General features: G+C 32.7%; 2 protein-coding genes and 1 pseudogene across 2 annotated transcripts; 1 reads left to right on the forward strand and 2 right to left on the reverse strand.

The window, feature by feature from the left end:
- Positions 1-11045: 11045 nt before the first annotated feature.
- On the reverse strand, positions 11046-12131 carry LOC149515752 (ankyrin repeat-containing protein BDA1-like; annotated as a pseudogene).
- A 3309-nt stretch (positions 12132-15440) lies between these two features.
- LOC111296685 (uncharacterized) lies at positions 15441-17904 on the forward strand. The gene has a single exon (XM_022891112.2). The coding sequence runs from the start codon at positions 15527-15529 to the stop codon at positions 17732-17734; it is 2208 nt and encodes a 735-aa protein (XP_022746847.2). The 5' UTR covers positions 15441-15526; the 3' UTR covers positions 17735-17904.
- A 2914-nt stretch (positions 17905-20818) lies between these two features.
- Positions 20819-22005, reverse strand: LOC111297882 (uncharacterized). Its single transcript, XM_022892470.2, has 2 exons — positions 21248-22005; positions 20819-21140 (listed from the first exon to the last, which is right to left on the reverse strand). Exons 1-2 carry the CDS (start codon positions 21989-21991, stop codon positions 21051-21053), a joined length of 834 nt encoding a protein of 277 aa, XP_022748205.2. The 5' UTR covers positions 21992-22005; the 3' UTR covers positions 20819-21050.
- Between the last annotated feature and the right edge of the window lie 435 nt (positions 22006-22440).

The raw sequence follows: 22440 nt of genomic DNA on the forward strand, positions 1-22440 counted from the left end.
ATCCTATATCACTTGATCGTCATTAGAACCTTGAGTAAAAAAAGAATGGGGCATAAAAAAAATAAAAAAACAAAAATAAAAGGAAAAAAAATAAAAGAGACATATTCAATGATTTGCTTTTCTAGCCAAGTGATCATGTTTGAAATGATGAATGGCCATCTTTCTCTATCTTTCTTGTACATAAAAATTATCCATTTGTTACCCATTTGAGCCTATTAAATTTTTTGTTTCAAAATAAACCCCATCCAAGGATTATTTTCTACATTAGGAGGAAAATTAGGATACATTCAAGATTAACTTCAAGAAAAGTATTCGATATTGAAAGCATCTAACATGCCCTTCAGAGGTGAAGTCTAGGTTAAAAAGTGAACAAGGCTTCGATTAAAATTTCAAGATTCAAGAAAGTGAACAGCCAAAGATAAAGTTAAGTATTTTCAAGGCAAAACAAAGAAACCTTAAAGATAAGAATTTGAAGCTTCAATTAGAATTTGAAAAAAAAATCAAATCAAAAAAGAAAAAAAAAAAGAGAAAATATGTACCTTGAAAATGAGAATTCAGTAAAGTTGCTGAAATTAAAGCCAAATGTTTCAAAAAAAAAGGGGGCAAAAGAAGAAAGTCAGAAAGTGCTCATCAGGATCCTTAGCCTAATCACCCTAAATAACATATTTTGAACCTATTTATCCATTCTTTCAGAACCCTTAACCTCAGCCTACATTACACACCCTGAAAAGCCCATTTTGATCAAATATGGATACTTGGATTGAAGAGCAATATCCCTAAATTTGTATATACTTGTTGAATTCTTCATTGATAAAAAAAAATATATAGCTCTAAGGTGAAAACTCCAAAAGGATAGTTTAGAGCTAAAGTCATTTTTTGAGACCCCAAAATGAATTTCAGAGTTTCAAGGTTCTATCTGAAATAAAAGGTCTCGATACAAAACCTTTTAAAAGATCAGTACCCATTAAAGACTTTCCTTTTAAAAAAAAATAGCCTTGTCTTCTTCTCAAATCTTGTTTGAAAAGTAATGGCTAGTTTTGACTCACATTGAAGTATCACGTTTTTAATAAAAAAAAGTGTTTTAAAAATTTATCTCTTTTGTGAGCCTGAGAGAAATCTTTGCAACCCTCATCGAGCTTTCCATGAGATATGCCCACTAGTAAAAAGAGTTGAATTGTCAATTACCCTCCCATCCATAAGCTTTTCAAATAGTAATCATCAATTTTCAAGAGATTCAAAAGTCTTGAGTTTTAAATTTTTTCACTCAATTGCAAAGATACTTTATGTGGGCTAATTTTTTATCACTTTTAAAAATTTTCAAGATTATTTGAGCATTTTGCACATAATACTGAGATCATTTTTTTTTGGGTGAAAATAAAACAATGAAAATTTAAACAAAAATTTTTCAAAAAAAAAAAGAGAAGGGCAAGAAGAGTCTTTATATTTGCATCGCTTACATATGCATCACAAGAAAGACATTCGTATTTGCATCACTTGCATTGGCATTTGTATAAGATATTTGTATTCACACCATAAGAAGAATTTACATTTGCATCATGGCATCTGCATCCTAAGAAAAAATATTTGTAGGGGCATCTACATGAAAAGGACATTGTCATTTGCATTGTGAAAAAAGTCAAATGTATAAGGCATTTGCATTCTAACGTTGGCATTGACATTTGCATCGACATTTCCATTAGCATTATTTGATGATAATAGACATTTGTATTATATTTGCATTTATCAACTTTGTAAGTATTAAAAACAAAAAAAAATGGGGCATGTTTTTAAAGTTTTAAAGTCTCTGTTTAAGAAAAATCGTTCTCAATCAAGATTACAAAGCCTCTGTTTAAAAGGAACCAATTAATCAAGATTTCAAAGCCTCTGTTTAGAGGGAACCATCTTCAAAAAAGACTTTTAGAGTCTCAAAATATCTGATTAGGCGAAAGCCATGTTTTAAAAGATTTTTAAATTTTTAAAATTTCATTGCCTCTGATTATGAGGAGCATTCAAAGATTTTGAGATTTGTAAGACTTTTGGGCATAATCTCTAAAAACTTCCAGGCATAACTTTCAAGACCTCCGGGCATAAATTCGATTCACGGTGTTATCCAAATAGATTTTTTATCTTTTGACTTGTGGAGTTATTCCAATTGATTCTGTAAGACCTCCGAACATGATTTTGTAAGACCTTTGGGTATAATCTCTAAGACCTCCAGGCACAACTTTCAAGACCTACGAGCATAAATTCGATTCGTGGTATTATCCCGATCGATTCTTTATCTTTTGACTTGTGGTGTTATTTCGATCGATTCTGTAAGACCTCCGGGCATGATTCTGTAAGACTTCCAAGCATAATCTCTAAGACCTCCAGGCATAACTTTCAAGATTTTTAGGCATAAATTCGAGTCACAGTGTTATCCTGATCGATTTTTTATCTTTTGACTTATGGTGTTATTCCAATTGATTCTATAAGACCTCCGAACATGATTCTGTAATACTTTCGGGCATAATCTCTAAGACCTTCGGGTATAACTTTCAAGACCTCTGGGCATAAATTCGATTCATGATGTTATCCTGATCAATTCTTTATTTTTTGACTTGTGGTGTTATTCCAATCGATTCTGTAAGACCTCCGGACATGATTCTGTAAGACCTCCAGGCATAACTTTAAAGACCTCCGGGCATAAATTCGATTCGCGGTGTTATCTCGATTGATTCTTTATCTTTTGACTTGTGGTGTTATCCCAATCGATTCTATAAGACCTCCGGGCATGATTTCTAAGACCTCCAGGCATAAATTCAATTCACGGTGTTATTTCGATTGATTCTTTATCTTTTGACTTATGATGTTATCCTAATCGATTATGTAAGACCTTCAGGCATGATTTCTAAGACCTCCATACATAAATTCGATTCGCGATATTATCCCGATCGATTCTTTATCTTTTGACTTGTGATGTTATCCCAGTTGATTCTGTAAGACCTTCGGGCATGATTCTGTAAGACCTCCAGGCATGATTTCTAAGACCTCCGGGTATAAATTCGATTCGTGGTGTTATCTCGATCGATTCTTTATCTTTCGACTTGTGGTGTTATCTCAGTCGATTCTATAAGACCTTCGGGCATGCTGTCTAAGACTTTCGGGCATAAATTTGATTCGTGATGTTATCTTGATCGATTTTTTATTTTTCAACTTACGGTATTATCCCAATCAATTCTGTAAGACCTCCGAGCATGATTTGTAAGACCTTCGGACATAAATTCGATTCGCGATATTATCTCAATCGATTCATTATTTTTCGACTTGAGGTGTCATCTCAATCGTTTTGTGTTTTTAAAAAAAAAAACGATTTGCTTTCGGACAAAATCATTGTCTTTGTCTTTGCCCTATTCTTGATTCTCGATAATATGCAAAGAGGGGCAGCTGTAGACATCGATTTTGTCCGAGTCTACTATTTTCATTTCATTATAATATTATTATTAATAATAATATTAATAATAATAATAATTTAATAAAAAATAAAATAAAATAATTATTAATAAACAAAAAAACAAAAAAAAATAGAAAAACAGAAAGTAAGGTGGCTGGCGCTACTGTCGCCCCCGACCAGCCACCCTACAGCCCTTTGACCAGCCTCTTGTCTACCCACGCTCACCAACCTACAGCCACCCTACAGCGACCTTGGAGTTCTTTAAAATCCTCAGCCCATCTCCCCTTTAACTCTCGGACCCCCCTCTCAAGAAAAAAGAAAGCCTTCGAGCAGACCCCTCTCGAAAAACCTTCAAACAGAACCTCGAAACCTTCAAGCCTCTTCCTTCAACAACCTCAAACACCACACCAAACCCATACCCAAACAGAAACGCAAAAAACAAAGAAAAACAGTCCTTCCCGTAAAGAGGAACCTCAGCACCGAGCTCCCTACAAGAACAAAAAAAATCAGATCAACCTTCGTTTTACAAAAAAAAAATTGAAAACAGTAAACTCAAAAAAGTTCAAACCCCGATCTATGACGATCGGGGCTTGTCCTCATAAAAAAGAAATCGGATCTGAACTTAAGAGGCCGAGAGGAGCATCGCAATGAATTTTGGTAATTTTTCGACAACCGACAACCACCGATAATGACCGTCGAAGGTGACCTAGACGGCGATCGATGCGGTAGTCCAACCATCGGACAACGAGAGCCCGGATCTCTCCCCCAGAGCTCTCTCTCTCTCTCTCTCTCTCTCTCTCTTTTTGAAACAAAAAATAATTAACCAAAAAAAAATCTTGAGTTATATATATGAAAGCTAAACTCAAAACGACGTCGTTTAGGGAAAGACCCAAAACAATGTCGTTTTAATCGAGGAAGATTCGTGCATGGACCCGGATCTCACTCGAGACTCGTGCAACCCGAACCGTCAACCCGCTTCAGCCAACCTTGAACCAGTCCAGACAAACCACCAGTGAATCGGTCTGAGCCATTGGACTGCCCGAACAGCAGCTTGAACCGTCGAACCGGTCCAAACCAGCATTGACTGGTCTGATTTAGGTAAAAAAGTTTTTTTTTTTAATTTTTTGAATTTTTTTATATTATTATTTTTGTTATTTTGAGTTTGTTTTATTTATTCTTACATGATAAATTTCTAAATTTGTTAGAATAAATGTCTCATTGTTTTAATAATAATAAAAATAAAAACGATTAAAAATATATATTAAAAATGTTCAAAAAAATATTTATTATTATTATTATTTTTCCTGCCTAGATGTTGGAAAATTATTATTAATAAATTTTCATAAAAAATAAATATATGAGAAATTATTGATTAATTTTTAAAAATAATAAAATCAAACTTGCTTCAAAAATTCGCCTAAATGTTGGAGATTTTTAGATATGTTCGTATTTTTTTAAAAAACGAAACCTTAAGCACTAATTCTTAATTTTCAAAATCCTAGGTTTCTAAAACCCTTAAAATCCAAAATCTCCTAAAATCCAAAATCCTAAAATTCGAAACCCCTAAAATTCAAAACCCCCCAAAATCTGAAATTTCAAACCTTTAAACTTTTAAATCCAAACCTCAAAATCCAAAATCCCTAAAATCCAAACCCTTAAATCAAAACCCCAAACCTCAAAATTCAAACCGTAAAATCTCCAAACTCTAAAATCAAAACTCTAAACCTTCCATAGTCTAAAATTCAAGCTTTAAAACCCTCTAAACCTTAAAACCAAACCTTCAAAACATCTATTCAAGCCCTTACTCAAAACCTCCTAAAAATCCTAAGGACACGTGTGAAAATTTCATTTAAAGCAATTTGTTCCCAAATACCGCCTAGATGATGGGGTATTTAAGAAATTTTACTCCGTTAAGTCTTTTCACATAATTTCTTAATTCGCTTTAATAATAAGATTAATAAATAAAAAGTGAAACAATAAATTAGGATCTTAAATATAAACAGTAGCACCTAAGCTCTGTCTAGATGTTGGAGAGTCGGGGTGGCCCTATTATACTTAAGAATCCAACTTTTAAATTGCATCTCATCCTGCATAACATTCATTGACATACATACGTTAGCATGTTATTATCATTATTTATTTGCGCTATTCTATCTTTAATTTTTATTTACTACTTGGTGATAAAATATTTTATAATAAAAAAGAATAATACATTTTAAAAAAAAATTGATATTATAAAATAAAATAAAAATAACATTCCAAAAGAAATAATTCTGGGTACTTTGCCTAGATGTTGGAAAGTTGCTAACAATTATTTTCTATAAAAATTGTTATTTCATTTTAAGGATTATTGTGTTAAATCTTAAGCGAAAAGAGTTATTTTAAATTCTGTCTAGATGTTGAAGAATTTTAAGATAATTCTTTAACTTAAAGATTTTTTCAATATTTCTAAATAAATATTTTAGCAAAATTTTATTTTTCCAAATGAAGGGAATTAGTATTAAATTTCAAATTAAAACTATTTTTATCCAACATCGAAAATAGCGCGTAATTAAATGGTATCAATTTATGGGCGTTGTGGGGGTGCTAATCCTTTCCTACACATAACCGACTCCTGGATCCAACCTGGTTTTTCGTAGATCAAAATTTATCTTTTTGATAAACTTTAAACTCGTTTTTATAGTTTTATTAAAAGGATAAACTTTTGGGTGGCCAATCACACCCTAACAAAGATTGGTGGTGACTCCTCCTTTTTATTTTTCTTGATTTTAAAATTTGTCTGGCGATCCCAAAACCGTTACGATAATCCCTTCTCAGCTTCCTACAGTGCACTTGGATATGTCCTTTTTCACCATAATAATAACATTCTATATCACTGTAATCTCTATCTCTTAACTTAGATCTCCCTCTTGATCCATCAATCCTCTTTTGAGTCCTCTCTTGATCAAAACCCTCTACAACTAGTGTACTCCATCCAGGTAATGAGTTATATGCTCCCATAAACCTTTCGTTCTCACGTAATAAGGTAGTCACATCATCCAACTTTAAAGTAGACCTACCCACCAACAAAGTTTGAACTAAATACTTATAAGACTTAAGTAAAGATGATAGCAAAATTAAAGCCTTTTTCTTCATCTTTTAACTCATCAACAGAAATTACCAATAATTGAGAAATCAATTTATTAAGCTCATTCAGATGATTATGAAGACTCATACCTTCTTTCATCTTTAGAAAATACAGATCCATCTTTAAACATAATCTATTAGTAAATGACTTTGAAGTATAAATACCTTCAAGTTTATCTTACAAACTCTTCAGAGTACTTTCAGTCAATACATTATACTTTACCTCTAGAGCTAGCATCAATCTAATAGTACTAATAGCTTTCTTCTTAATCATATTTCAATTACTATCAGACATTCCCTCAGGCTTACTACTTTTTAATGCCTGATCCAACCCTTGTTGTACTAACAAATCTTGAATCATACTTTACCATAACATAAAATTACTATTTCCATCAAATAACGAAATCTTAAACTTAGGTATAGGCATACTAAACATGCATTCTTTAGACATCTTTAAACACTGCTTCATAATCATTGTAGCTACAACTTGGTATATACCTTATATGATGAACCGTCCTAACAATCCCATTATGAGATCTAAGACGAACACTCCCAATGTCTTGAATCTGTACTTTTCATTGTTGGCAACCACAATATCCTCATACTACTCATTTTCATCCAACTCCATAAAGTAACTCTTATCATTGTAAATATGAACTATAGCAGTTGAATCTAAAACTCAACCTTTATCACATTTTAAAGTTTGAGTCTCATCCACACAAGTCGTTAAAATGACATTATCATCATTAGACACAATGGCAACAGGATCACTCTTTTCTTCATTTGATTTCTTCTCATCATTTACCTTTTTGAAAGTAGCCATATCCATTCTCAGCTTCCTGCAGTGCACTTGGATATGTCTTTTTTCACCACAATAATAACATTCTATATCATTGTAATCTCTATCTCTTGACTCAGATCTCTCTCTTGATCCATCAATCTTCTTTTGAGTCCTTTCTTGATCAAAATCTTCTACAGCTAGTGTACTCCCTCCATATGATGAGTTATGTACTCTCATAAACCTTTTGTTCTCACATAACAAGACAGTTACATTATCCAACTTCAAAATAGACTTACCCACCAACAAAGTCTAAACTAAAGACCTATAAGACTTGAGCAAAGATTATAGCAAAATTAAAGCCTTCTCTTTATTTTTTAACTCATCAATAAAAATTGCTAACAATTGAAAAACCAATCTATTAAACTCTTTCAGATGATTATAAAGCCTCGTACCTTCTTCTATCTTTAGAAACTATATATCCATCTTCAAACATAATCTATTAGTCAACGACTTCGAAGTATAAATACCTTCAAGTTTATCTCATAAACTCTTCAGAATACTCTCAGTTAATATATTGTACTTTACCTCTGGAGCTAGTGCCAATCTAATAGTACTAACAGCTTTCTTTTGAATCCTATTCTAATTACCATCAAACATTCCCTCAGGCTTACTACTCTCTAATGCCTGATCCAACCCTTGTTGTACTAACAAATCTTGAATCGTACTTTTTCATAACATAAAATTACTCTTTTCATCAAATAACGAAATCCCAAACTTAGGTATAGGTATACTAAACATACCTTCTTCAGACATCTTTAAACACTGCTTCATAATCTTTGTAGCTACAACTTGGTACATACCTTACATGACGAAACGTCCTAACAACACCATTGTGAGATCTATGGCGAACACTTTTAATGCTTTAAATCTGTACCTTTTTATTATTGGCAACCACAATATCTCCATACTTCTCATTTTCATCCAACTGCATAAAGTAACTCTTATCATTGCAAACATGAACTATAACAGTTGAATCTAGAATCAAACCTTTATCACCTTTCAAAGTTTGAGTCTTATCCACACAAGTCATCAAAATGACATCATCATCATTAGACATAATAGCAATAGTATCACTCTTTTCTTCATCTAATTTCTTTTTATCATTCACTATTTTGAAAGCAGCCATATCCCTTCTCAACTTCCTGCAGCGTACTTGGATATGTCTTTTTTTACCACAATAATAATACTCTATATCACTGTAATCTTTATCTTTTGACTTAGATCTCTCTTTTGATCCATCAATCCTCTTTTGAGTCCTCTCCTGATCAAAACCCTCTACAGCTAGTGTACTCCTTCCAGGTGATGAGTTCTATGCTCCCATAAACCTTTCATTTTCACGTAACAAGACAGTCACATTATCCAACTTTAAAGTAGACCTACCCACCAACAAAGTTTGAACTAAAAGTCTATAAGACTTGAGCAAAGATGATAGCAAAATTAAAGCCTTCTCTTTATCTTTTAACTCATCAATAGAAATTACCAACAATTGAGAAACCAATCTATTAAACTCATTCAGATGATTATGAAGACTCATACCTTTTTTTATCTTCAAAGAATACAGATCCATCTTCAAACATAATCTATTAGTCAATGACTTCGAAGTATAAATACCTTCAAGTTTATCCCATAAATTCTTCAGAGTACTCTCAGTTAACACATTATACTTTACCTCTAGAGCTAGCGCCAATCTAATAATACTAACAGCTTTCTTTTGAATCCTATTCCAATTACCATCAGACATTCACTCAGGCTTACTACTCTCTAATGCCTGATCTAACTTTTATTGTACTAACAGATCTTGAATTATACTTTGCCATAACATAAATTACTCTTTCCATCAAATAACAGAATCTCAAACTTAGGTATAGGCATATTAGACATACCCTCTTCAGACATTTTTAAACACTGCTTCATGATCTCTTAGGCCCATGAACCTTAAACCTTGAACTTCGCTCTGATATCACTTGTTGGAGATCATACAGCTCTGATACCACTTGTTGGGAAATTAACACCCACACAGCTCTGATACCACTTGTTGAAAAATTAACACCCACATGTAAAATCCTCACATAAAATAGCAAACTTAAATCAAGAATGAGAACACACAAATATATTTGTTTCGGCCCAACTCAAAATGGTCTACTTCAAACTTAATCCACTATCAAATAAATATTTACAATTGAGAGACTTTTAGAATGAGAAAAGTCTCCAAAAACTCATTACTCAAAACTTAACCCAAACCCAATTACACCTTTTTAATAGCCTACTCACCTAGCTATTGTCTAACTATCTAAAGCACCCAAACCAAAACTAGAACATCTTATTTATAAGGGTGAAATCCCTTATACATTTACTAAACTCTCGATGTGTGATACAAGACAAACTCAAAGCTCTTATAACTTTCGATGTGAGATTATGAGATTCAAGATAAATCCCAACAATTCTATCAGAAGAACTATCCATCTAATGATCAATTGTGGCCAACAAAGCCATAAGAAAAATGATGTTGCAGAATATTTGTAAACAATTTAACCTAGTTGAAATATGATATGAAGTATCACAAAATCCTTGCAATGCATGCAGATGGCTCGAAAGTGGTGCATAAGATAACCATATCAATTTACACAAAACCTAGTAAACCGACTACATTACCTAGATATAGCATAAACCTTTGCTTGAATTACATACTTGCTAATCACAATGACAGGAAAAAAGGTTATACTAATTAAGATTTATTTTTAGATAAAAAAATAACTCTTTTCTGAGAAAAATAAATGATAAATTTTATAATACTATTTATACATACATACACAAACATAAGTGCAGGAAATAAACTCATATACGAGATAACAAAATAAACAAAAAGAAAAAAAATACATTGATATACTACATATAGAATAACTTAGGAAATAAGAAACAATTTCCATTGGCCTGTTGGGCTGCTCTCATGCGGTAAAAGTGTAAGAGATCTTAGATTCGAGCCATAGTTGTCGGTGAACCAAAAGAAATTGCAGTGACCATCCTTCAACGCTAGATATGCATCCAATATCCATGTGTAGGGGACATGGACATGGTTTGACTTTTCAAGCATTATAATTTTTATGGTACAGCTTTATGCAGAATGGACAATGACTAAGTCATAACCAGCATCCTACGACTATAATTATGGGTTCTCTGATCAATCCTCCACCACTCAAACCAATGACACAACAATATCCTACAACTAAAACGGTTCCTTTCTAGAATTCATCATATAGAAAAAGGAATAGGCAACATGCTGCTATTAAATATCCTATAAAACCTTGAAACGGATCACCTATAAGGAATAAACAGCATCCTAGAATTAAAATGCTAATTTTGACATCCGATAAGCAAAACTCATGAATGTCATTAAAAGGAAAACTGAAAATAGATTGATAACTATAATTGCTAAATAAGTTGGTGCTAGATTTGATTCATTGAAGCATATAGCAAGAAACGCAAGAAGTGTCTGAAGAGCAGTCCTGAAACTACGAGGAAAAGGTTTAAAGAGGTTCAATGTTAGGAAAAACGCTACTATGAAGACAGCAGAGGTTGGAATGTAGAAATAAAGAAAACTAATTTCATCCATGACTGACTTCCGAGGTACTTTTTTGTTCATTTCCTTTATTGGTGTGGAATTTGAGGAACTGTCTCCCTGCCAAACATTACCACAGGCGGGCTAACACTGGCTTGATAGGTTGTTGTTAAAAGCAGTCCTAGAATTACTAGTAAAGCATTGCGGACCTCAATTGATATATTATCCATGTCATGAAAAATTACGGTCGATGCCTTTGTCACATACTGGAAAAATTGTTTCTGCAATTTATACTTAATTGTTGAAACTCTTGGAATAAAGCAACCATGCAGAATTCTAATGCTTTCTCTATTATTAATTAAGTTGTTGTGCAATATCCAGTGCCGTTGAACCAGCCTGATTGGTCGCATGTTTGTCAGCCTTGCATTTCATTAGTAGTTTGAGCATCTATTTAATCAAGAGTTTGATGAGATTATACAATCTAAAAAGAATCTATTTCTTTTGCTAAAACCACTATTAATTAGAGCAGATGAGCAGAACCTCATGTAGATTATCTCGAGCAGCTATGTGCAAGGCAGTGTCCCCATTCCTATCTTTCTGATTCACCACATCCTCACCATAGTCAGTCTTATTAAGCATTCCGCATGGGAGTTTGAGAGCTTCTAAGTCTTTGTTTTGTGTTGCAATGTGTAAAGCAGTCTGGTTCATAGTTGTCACATCTCGGATGCATTCGGGACAAGCCTCCAGAAATCTAGCTATGAGATCAAGGTTGCGTTCTCTAGTTATTGCATAGTGCAAAGGAGTCTCACCCTGCTTCCCTTTGACACGGACCAGACCTTTATCATTTTCCAGGTAAAGTAGCACTAGCTCTTTATGCGCTTTCTCCACTGCAAGATGAATGGGGCTTAAGCCTTGTTGGTTTAGTTTCCTAGCAAATGATGTCTTCAAGCTCATTATCTCCATTGCAAGCTCAATGCACCGTTCACCTGCAGCTATGGGTAATGGAGTGTCGATAAACTAAACCTTGTCAATTCGCTCAAAACATTTCCATCTTCCTGCATTAATCTATAAAATTAACTAACATTTCCTTCCCCAGCAGCCTTTCTCAAGCTCATCCATGGCAAGAGGACCAAATGACAATAGGATGAGGAAAATTGAAACGGTTTAAGGCCAATTACAACAATTAATTTAAACATTATAAAAACAGAATAACCAGAATATATCAATTGAGGACTGCAATTTAATTGAAGGCGCACAGTAACTTTCTATTGCACTTAACTTGTTGGGCTGGAATTGGGGTCAACATCACTTTCTAAACCAACGTCCATAATCCAAATTTAATGTTTCAATCTTTTTCATCAATGGAAAACCAACAAGTTGACTGTAGATAATCTCTCTTTCTTAGAAATTTTTTAAAGACTGTTGTTTATTTATTTGGATTATAAAATTATCTAAGGCAATAATATTATAATTTTCATTTGGACGTCATTGACCTCATCTTGTTAATAATTCAATACCCAATGGGTAAGAGTCACTTTCCTATAATTTAAAATAATTAGAATGAAGAGTTGATAGTTTGCTTTTCGTTTTCATTCAAAAGGACTGAGTTTGTAACAGCTTTCTTTCATAATTGTTGGAATCGCAAGATTCGGGATAATTCCTTCTAATCAACACAATGAAAGATGTTAAAATTCTAAAGAATAACTACTAATTTGACTAAACATCAAACTGACAGAATTTTATAATTTTAAAGAAATTTCCAAAGATTAGTTGCAGGGCTAGCAAATTTTCTAAATGATGAAGATGGATACCTTATAGGATTTAAATCAATGAGACAACAGGATGCTACATTAAACCATTTCACGATCGAGAAATTTAAGGAAAGGTTTCAAGACATGTATTTTTTTAAGGTTTTATTTGTTTCACTGTTTAATTATTTGGTATGCAAAAAAATTTCTAAAGATAAATTTCAAAAATACAATCAAGCTCAGTGATTAATTATATTTTGCATCCACTAAAATTCACTAGCTTAATAACATAATTATTTGATTAGGCTAAAGAAACTTTGCAGAAGATTATTTTATGTTTTGTTTTATGTATAGAATGTTTTTCAAAGGGATTGTGTTATTAGAGCTTGAGGAACCTTTGGTTCCTAAAGTTTTAAAAATTTTAACATATGTATTTATTGGTCTCAAATTAAAATCGTCTTTTTATATTTTTATAATTAATTTTATGGATTATTACAATTAAAGGGAGTTAGAATTATATTACTATTTGTTTATTTGCTGTATCAAGTAATAATTACTTTAAAAAATTTTAAATTAAGGGATTTGTCACAGATTTTAACTCACAATCATTTGAACTAAATAAAATCAAATTAATTTTTCAGTTTTCTCAATAACACTTTAATTTCCAACAAAATATCAATTTTTTTTATTTCTTTCTAGCTTACTTCAATTCCCATTTTCATATGATTTTTTTTTTAATTTTTTTTCAGATATTTATCTAATACTATCCTACAATCCTTTTTTCAAAATAAAAATAACATTCGAACCTCTTTAAAAAAAAATCATAATTTTTAATCTCAAATTTTAAACTTTAGTTTTTAAAATTATATTTATTTTTCTTGTTTTGATAGAAAATTATTATTTAACTATTGATTTATTTATACTCTTTTATTTCAATTTTTAATTATCAAAAAAAAAAATTCAATAAGTCATTGAAAGACTATATATTTAGTAATTCTACTATTAATTAGAAAGTGTTATTCTTAAAATTTTTAATACTATCATAGTAATATGTTTATTTTTACAATTTTATGTGCTTGTTTATTTTTTATTAGTATATTTTATGTGCTTGTTTATTTTTTATTAGTATATTTTATGTGCTTGATTATTTTTTGTTAGTATATATATGTGATAAAAATCTTATAAAAATAAAATAAAATATTATTAATTGACTTCCTCAAAAATAAATGTCAAGATCCATTGATCCGCTACTGCTTATCCTATCTGATTTATGTTAATGGAAGAAATATTGAGGGCAGTCAGTTGTCTAAAATAAAATGGGAAAGTTTTGAGACACCTGGATCAGGATGAGTGTGCTGCTGCTCCATTACATATAGCTGCAGCTGCAGGGCACACAGATTTTGTAATGGAGATTATGAACTTAAAAGTTAAAACCATCACTTTCTAGGAAGCTGAACCACGATGGCTTTAGCCCTATTCACCTGGCCTTGCAAAATGGGGTTCTTGGATTTAATTTCTCAGAATAAGACAGTATTTTTGTTGATCTAAATGGTTTAAGCACAAGATGAACTTGAAAGAATAAAGTATAAATCTTTTCTTCTTTTACTTTTCCTTTTTTCCTTTTCTTTTTTTTTTAATTATGAAATTAATCAACTTTTTAAAATAACAAAATATAAAAGAAACGTAAATCATACATGTCAAATTTTAATTAAGACAAGATGCTAATGGCATGAGTAAAGGGAAAGTAAAGAATTTAAGAAAGCAAATTTTTTTTTCAACCTTTGAAGATTAATCTTAATATTGAAAATTTTCAAGATGCTCAATCAAAAAAAAAAAAAAGAGCAATCTGCTTTTTCCTATTTATTTATTATTTTTAAATATATGTATAAATAAATACCAAAAGAATGGAATAACTTAGAAGTGAGGAAATTTGGAGCATCTAAAGGCTACCCATTAAAAGTAAAAAAAAAAAAAAAAAATTATACTCTCATATTTTATTTTTAATGTAATTACTTTCTCTTTTCTCACAAGATTGGTATAAATAATAAAGAGTCATATTCTTATGGAGGATAACACGCTTGTGTTTGTTCATCTAAATAATTCAAGCAAACATAAAGTAAAATTCTTTTCTTTTTCTTTTTCTTTTTCTTTTGCTTTTCCTCTTTTTTACTTTTTTTTTTTTATTTTCCTTTTATTTCTTCGTTCCAAGGTGATAATCTATCCATACTTATTTGTTTTTATTAAATATAAGTGAAAGATTAGTTACTATTTTTATAATAAAAATAAAAATTATCTATGTCAAAGATCTATATAGAATATATAGAAATTGCTTGATTTTGTTTTATAAAATATATTTTTAAAAGTAATCATTTTCATTATACTATTAACCATGACAAATTTTGAAATTAGAGACATTAACATTGCAATTGTGTTCCAACTCATACTTTTTAATTTTGACAATTAAAATATTAATATATTAATTGTTTGGAGCATGTTTATAATTAATTTTAATTTAGACACCATGGGAAACATGGTGGTAACTTAATTTTAAAAAAAAAAAAAAAAACACGATGAATGTTAAGATAAATCTTGATATAGATTGGAAAGTGAATAAATCTCTCCCATTTATAATTGATTGTTATTTTTTTAAAGTAGAAAAATATATATATCCTAAAGAGAAAGAAAAGAATCCAATAAACAATTTTTCATTCTCATCTAGTGGAACAATATAAATATTTTAACCATAGGCTTAGCTTCCGTTAACCCATTTTGCTTCTTAATTACCCGCAAACTTTACATAGAAACACAAAAAGATAGCAGAAATGGAGCTTCAACATTTTAGCCATAAACATCCACTGGTGTTCGTTGAAGAGCGGAGCCATGAAAGTGACAAGGTATATTGCTCAGGATGTGGGGAGTTGGTGATTGGTCCAAGCTTCAGTTGTACCGAATGCGGGTTTTACCTTGACAAGCAGTGCGCTGAGGTACCCCGTGAGATGAATCACCCGTTCCATCGCAATCACAGTCTTAATCTTCTAGTAAGTGCACCTTATAAAGATGGGGCTTTTATTTGTGATTTCTGCGACAAAATGGGTGAGAGGTTTGTTTATCATTGTTCTTGTGGATTAGACTTTCATATCAAATGTGCTTTGCTTTCATATAACATTGCTGAAAAAAGAATTGCAGAGTTTCAACATATTCCCCGTATAGATCCATTGATCTCTACGGAAAATCAAATTGAAACACTCAAAAAAGCTAAGTGTTTTGCCTGCTGGAAGCCATTACTAGAGCCTGTATACTTTTCTCCTGATTGTGGCTTTTACCTACATGCAAAATGCGCTGATCTATCAGCAGAAGTCAATCACCTATTGCACCATCAGCATCCTCTCATTTTACAATTTAACAGTCAACGTCTGTCTTGCAACTTATGCCAAGAAATCCAAAGTCGGGGGCTTGTTTACTGTTGTTCACTTTGCATGTTCATCCTTCATATTGAGTGTGCTGCAATACCTACTCAAATCAATAATCCTTTCCACCGCAAACATCCTCTTATTCTTCAGTTTAAACATGACGGTGATCTCCCCTGCCAGATATGTCAAGAAACCAAACATAAGCAAATCCTTTATTGTTGTTTAGTTTGCAAGTTTGCTCTTCACATTGAGTGTGCATCACCACCACCAGTTATTGAAGATAAAAATCATCCGCACCCTTTCATCTTGTTTTGGAGACATTTCTCATTCATTTGTGATGCGTGTGGCATGCCAGGGAATCATGTATCCTACATTTGTTCTACATGTGGCCTTCTAGTCCATAACAAATGCATTTCATTGCCACGCACCCTCAAACACCCAATGCATCCTGAACACCCCATTTCCCACACCTATTTCCTTGGGCAGTATGAGGTTGAATCATGGGAATGCAGAATTTGCCATCTAGAGGATGTGAATTCAAAGCATGGAGGCTACTACTGTTCTGATTGCAATTATATTTCCCATGTGAATTGTGCAATAGAAGATTATAATTGGTATGAAATTGATGAGTCTGAAAGAGATGAGAATCTTGAAGAAAATTCAGCATTATTGCTACCATATTCTATTGTTAAGGAGACCAAAGATGGAGAAAATGTGGTAGCCGCAGAGATAAAACATTTTACCCATGAGCACAATTTAGTTTTAAGCAATGACATCAAGGATGATAAATGTTGTGACGGTTGCGTGCTAACCATCTTTACTTCTTATTACTATTGTCCTCAATGTGATTTTTGTCTTCACAAAGGTTGTGCTGAATTACCTAGGAAGAAGCATCTTTGGTTTGACCCGCACCCAAAGCTTCATCCACTTACTTTAGGTGGCATTTTTCGATGTGATTTGTGTGATTATGAAACTAGTGGTTTTGCCTACACCTGTGATAAATGCGACAGTAGTTTTTGTATTAAATGTGCTCCAGTCTCCGACGTTGCCAGATGTGAAGGACATAAACACCCCCTCTTTTTTTATGGCAAGTATGAAGGATTGTGCAATGCTTGTGGTGATTCTATAAATAACGCACACAGATGTAAGAGTTGCAATTTTAATTTGGATGACATTTGTCTGACATTGCCACTTATAGCTCAACACAAGTATGATGAGCATCCTTTGAAACTCACATATCATGATAATAACAACTACTCAGAATGTGATTATTGTGACATTTGTGAGGAAGAAAGAAACCCAAGTCATTGGTTTTATCATTGTGCAATTTGTAACAATTCGGCTCATCCCAAATGCGTCCTTGGAAAATACTCATTTATCAAGCTCGGGAGCATTTACAAAGAGGGAGATCATACACACCCTATCACTTTTGTCCAGAAAGTTCATTATTATCCAGAATGCCATAAATGCAATAAGCCCTGCCTTGATCTGGCTCTTGAATGTAAAACGTTTGGATGCAGCTATATTGTTCACTGGAAGTGTATAAAACCTGATTCACTTAAAGAAGAGGAAGAAGAAGATGAAGAGGAAGAAAAAGAGGAAGATGAGGAAGAAGAATAATGTTGTCCAAGGAAGGATGAGACCAAAAAATATTGCTTTTACTGGTTGATTCTAAACTATTTGCAGTTATCTGTAATAATTTGTGTCATATATTGTTTGATTATAAGGCTTGATAGAAGTACATATATCTAATGTAATTGGAATTAATTTAAGATATTTCTATCTCATAATTGAATATTGCAAGAATATTTTATAATTGATTTTGTTAGGCTAAAAAGTCTCAATCCAATTATATCAGCTGAAGCGAATCAAATAATCAATCAATCACACAAAAAATAATAATTTAATATTGTTCAACCCAATCAATCTATGTTTATGGATGAGAAATAAGATCTACTAGTTGTAAAGAATTACAAATATACATCAAATCAACTACTCAACAATAAATATCCATAGGCCTTCTCAATCTCCTCTAATCCACTCACATTTATCATACTTATGTGAACTTTTTCAGTCTCCTCTAATCCACTTATAAATATTTAACCACTCAACAATCAATACCCATAGACCCTCTCAATCTCCTTTAATCCTATGGAGTATTCTCAACTCAAACAAATACATACTCATATACACCATTTCCACATAAACAAACACATGCCTATAGTACGTACTCATTCATATATCATATCTATGTGAACTCTTTCAGTCTTCTCTAGTCCACTCACATTTATCACACTCTCAGTCTCCTTTAGTTCACTTACAAATATTCAAACATATACATCCATAAGACATAAATCTTCAATAGTCTTAGGAGGTGTCTACCCATAAAACCCTACAACTCTATTAAATATTTTACTCATACTTAACTCTACAGATACTTCACCTATTTATAACTATCTAATAAGAATTTTTCAAAAATTTTTTTCCTCTTAAAATTTTTTATTCTGCAAATCAAACTTATTTATTAAAAATTCAATCAAACTTACATATTAAAAATTCCTTTCATTTAAAAGTTCAATCAAAATTATCTATTAAAAATCCCTTGCCTATTAAAAATCCCTTCATATTAAAAGTTCAATCAAATTTATCTATTAAAAATAAAATTTAACTATTAAAAATGTATTTCTTTTTATCCTTTTCTTTTTACGAATGTTCTTATCCATTAAACAATATCCAACAAATCTCATTTAATCAAACTTACCTATTAAAAATTATCTATACGAATGTTCTTATCATTAAACAATATCCAACAAATCTAGTATCCTACAAATCCCATAATCCCGCAAATCCAATATCCAACAAATCTCGTAATCCCGCAATAAACAGCGCAAATCCAATATCCGACAAGTCTCGTAATCCCGCAATAAACAGCTATCATAGTCCTCTTGGTTTACCTATCTCAATAAAGTCTATGATTGGTTCGAAAAATGCCTCGAGATTCAGGCGATTGCAGATGATATAACTAGTAAATATGTTCCTCATGTTAACATATTTTATTGTCTGGGAGGAATTACGCTTACTTGTTTTTTGGTACAAGTAGCTACAAGATTTGCTATGACTTTTTACTATCGTCCAACCGTTACTGAGGCTTTTACTTCTGTTCAATACATAATGACTGAAGCTAACTTTGGTTGGTTAATCCGATCAGTTCATCGATGGTCGGCAAGTATGATGATCTTAATGATGATTCTGCACGTATTTCGTGTCTATCTCACTGGTGATTTTAAAAAACCTCGCGAATTGACTTGGATTACAGGCGTGGTTCTGGCTGTGTTGACTGCATCTTTTGGTGTAACAGGTTATTCCTTACCTTGGGACCAAATTGGTTATTGGGTAATCAAAATCGTAACAGGCGTTCCGAAAGCTATTCCGATAATAGGATCGCCTTTGGTAGAGTTCCGGAAGCTATTCCGATAATAGGATCACCTTTGGTAGAGTTATTGCATGGAAGTGCTAGTGTGGGACAATCCACTTTGATCCGTTTTTATAGTTTACACACTTTTGTATTACCCCTTCTTACTGCTGTATTTATGTTAATGCATTTCCTAATGATACGTAAACAAGGCATTTCTGGTCCTTTATAGACCATAGCTATATTATAACCAATCATTTATCTTATTACTTGCGAATCATTTTTCTTATTATTTGGGGGAGGAACAATAGTATTTCATTGCTACAAACATGGATTGTTGAAAAAAAAAAAATAAGACATGTATTTGGATATTTCCTTTTTAACTTCACAATATTCTATTATTTATTTGATATGACATGAATAGTTGAAGAAAATTCCCCGAAGAAAAAATGGATTATGGGAGTGTGACTTGAACTATTGATTGGGCCATGCGAAAATATGCCTTTATCTACTCCGTTACATTGGAATTCACAACTAAATGTGTCTTTGTTCCAACCACCGTTACATTGGAATTCACAACTAAATGTGTCTTTGTTCCAACCACCGTGTAAGCCCCATACAAAAGATAGGCTGGTTCGTCGCCTAACGATGTCGTGTATGAACAGGGCTCCTACATTCATTTCTTCTGCATCGACCCAATTTATTTTTATTATACTATCGGAGTGAAACAAGAGATCTAAAGAGATCTAAAGAAGCCGACATGTCCCGTAATCCCGGAATAAACAGCCATCACAACATACACACATGCTGGTAAGGGCACAGCAATTCTTCCTTTCACACTCACCGCACAACTTGGGCATTACCACGCCATTTGCGCTTTTAGATATAGAAGTTGGTTGGAGTGTACTTTTATTTTCTTAGCAATGTGGGATTGTGCTTTTATTTTCCTGAGATCTTTTAAAAGTAGCTGTTTCTGGCTGTATTCCATACGTTTTTTCCTTCTCTTTTTGAAGGATTGCTTCACGAAATTAATACTTTAATACCTGATTGTTGGCCTATTCTATGATGAAATTAGATGTTTTGAACCAAGTCTGCACCAAAACATTATTATTTGTCCTGGTCCACAGGCTACTCCTTCGCATTCAATCTTTAAAATATTCAATCAAGCTAGGCAATTTTCATAACAACATATAGTAACTTTTACGATCTATTTGCAAGAACAATTTTTAGTACACAACCTATAGATTTGTCATGAATTTTGCATTTTTTTGTCGAAAATTGGACAAAAACTACCCATAATTTCTCTTACATATATTAATATCATATAACTCATCACTTTACAAATTCAAGACTCCATTTGGGAGACGAATAGGAAGGCTCCCACCGCACCAGATGCGTTTTACGGCTAGAACCTTTGTCTAAATCATACCTCCCAAGTGAAGATAAATACTCAATACCATAAACATAGAAAAATAGAGTACTGAAAGACACCATTTAGCATCTCTTACAAAGTACTAATACTAGCTATGGACGTGAGACATTTGCCCTCTTCCCAAGGAAGACATCAGTAAGCACAGTCTTCGACTGCAACGATGCCTCGAGCAATTTCACAGCCTGACAGAGCAGCAAAACAAAATTTCAATTCTGTTACCATCAGCAAACTCTAGTTCACTTGAAAATGTAAAGCAGTTAACCAGGAATAAAGGGTGCTTAGTGCTTACCTCATCCATGCCAATTTTGATCGTTTTCTCTTCAAGTGCACCAACGTTTTTGACATTGAACCTGTTGAGCAAAGCTATGCTGGAAATAGTTGACATTGGCTTCACCATAAGATCATCCATGACCGTATATGTAACCACTCCTTTCACAAAACCTCCCTCAGCATCGGATGATGAAGTTGAAGATGAAGACGAAAATTTTTTCTCTGTCTCAACAAGTTTTACCTGGTTGTACATTGTACTACGACAAATAGGACAAATAGCCCCCGGATCCTCTGCAATATAAGAGAGAGAGCCATAGCAGTTACACCTGTAAAAACCTTTGTGCTTTGAATCTTTCGACGACTCAATATTAGGCAACAACTGAGGCAAGTTTGTTGCGCCAGAGGTTAAAAGTTTAGGCTTCAACAGGTCGTCCTTGTCCTGAAATGGTTGCATGTAAACATCACTCAAGGTTTCAATGCTTTGATAAAGGTTTCCAAGGGAGCCCACCATGCCTTCCTTGTTAAGGAGTCTTACAATAGTGCCAACAGGCAATGACATTATGTTGAAAAGGAAATCAACAAAGTCCTTAACAGCTTCCGCAAACAAAACTCTTTGGCCTCCCACATCAACCAGAAGCTTCAGGCTCATTTGAGTGGCTGCCATTGATACAGAGTCCAGTTCCGAGCTTAGATAAGTAGGATCAGTGAATAGATTCTCTGGTATGCTGAATGTGTCAGAGCTGTTGTTTGCCCTTCTGCTCATAACATTTTATCTTTGAGTGTGGAGAATATCTAAGCTTAAATAGATAAATGGTTGCTTATCATTCAAGGACCTTAGAATTGAAAAAAAAAAAAAAAAACTAAAACTAAAATCTAAAAGTTGGGTGAATTACTCTTTATGATCACTTGAAATGAGACAGATGAGATTTGAATTCTAATTGAAAATCATTTTTAAACAAGATTGTACGAACCAACTAAACTAAGCTTCATAAGTTTCATTACCATGTGCTCTTTCACTATGTAACATGCAAAAAGAAAAGGATTTCCCAGTACGTTCGTTTCCACGATTCTGAATTCCTATAGGTTCTTGAATAAATGGCATTTAAATTTAAAAAGGAAAAGGATTACTTGGTAAGTACAGTACCCTCAATTCAATCTCTTGGCACGTCTTGAACCAAAGGGTATTTTCAATTTTCTTTACCATATCTCCTA

This window comes from Durio zibethinus, chromosome 12 (assembly GCF_047325235.1).
Source record: "Durio zibethinus cultivar Kanyao isolate XHJ-2024 chromosome 12, ASM4732523v1, whole genome shotgun sequence".
Lineage (NCBI taxonomy): Eukaryota > Viridiplantae > Streptophyta > Magnoliopsida > Malvales > Malvaceae > Durio > Durio zibethinus.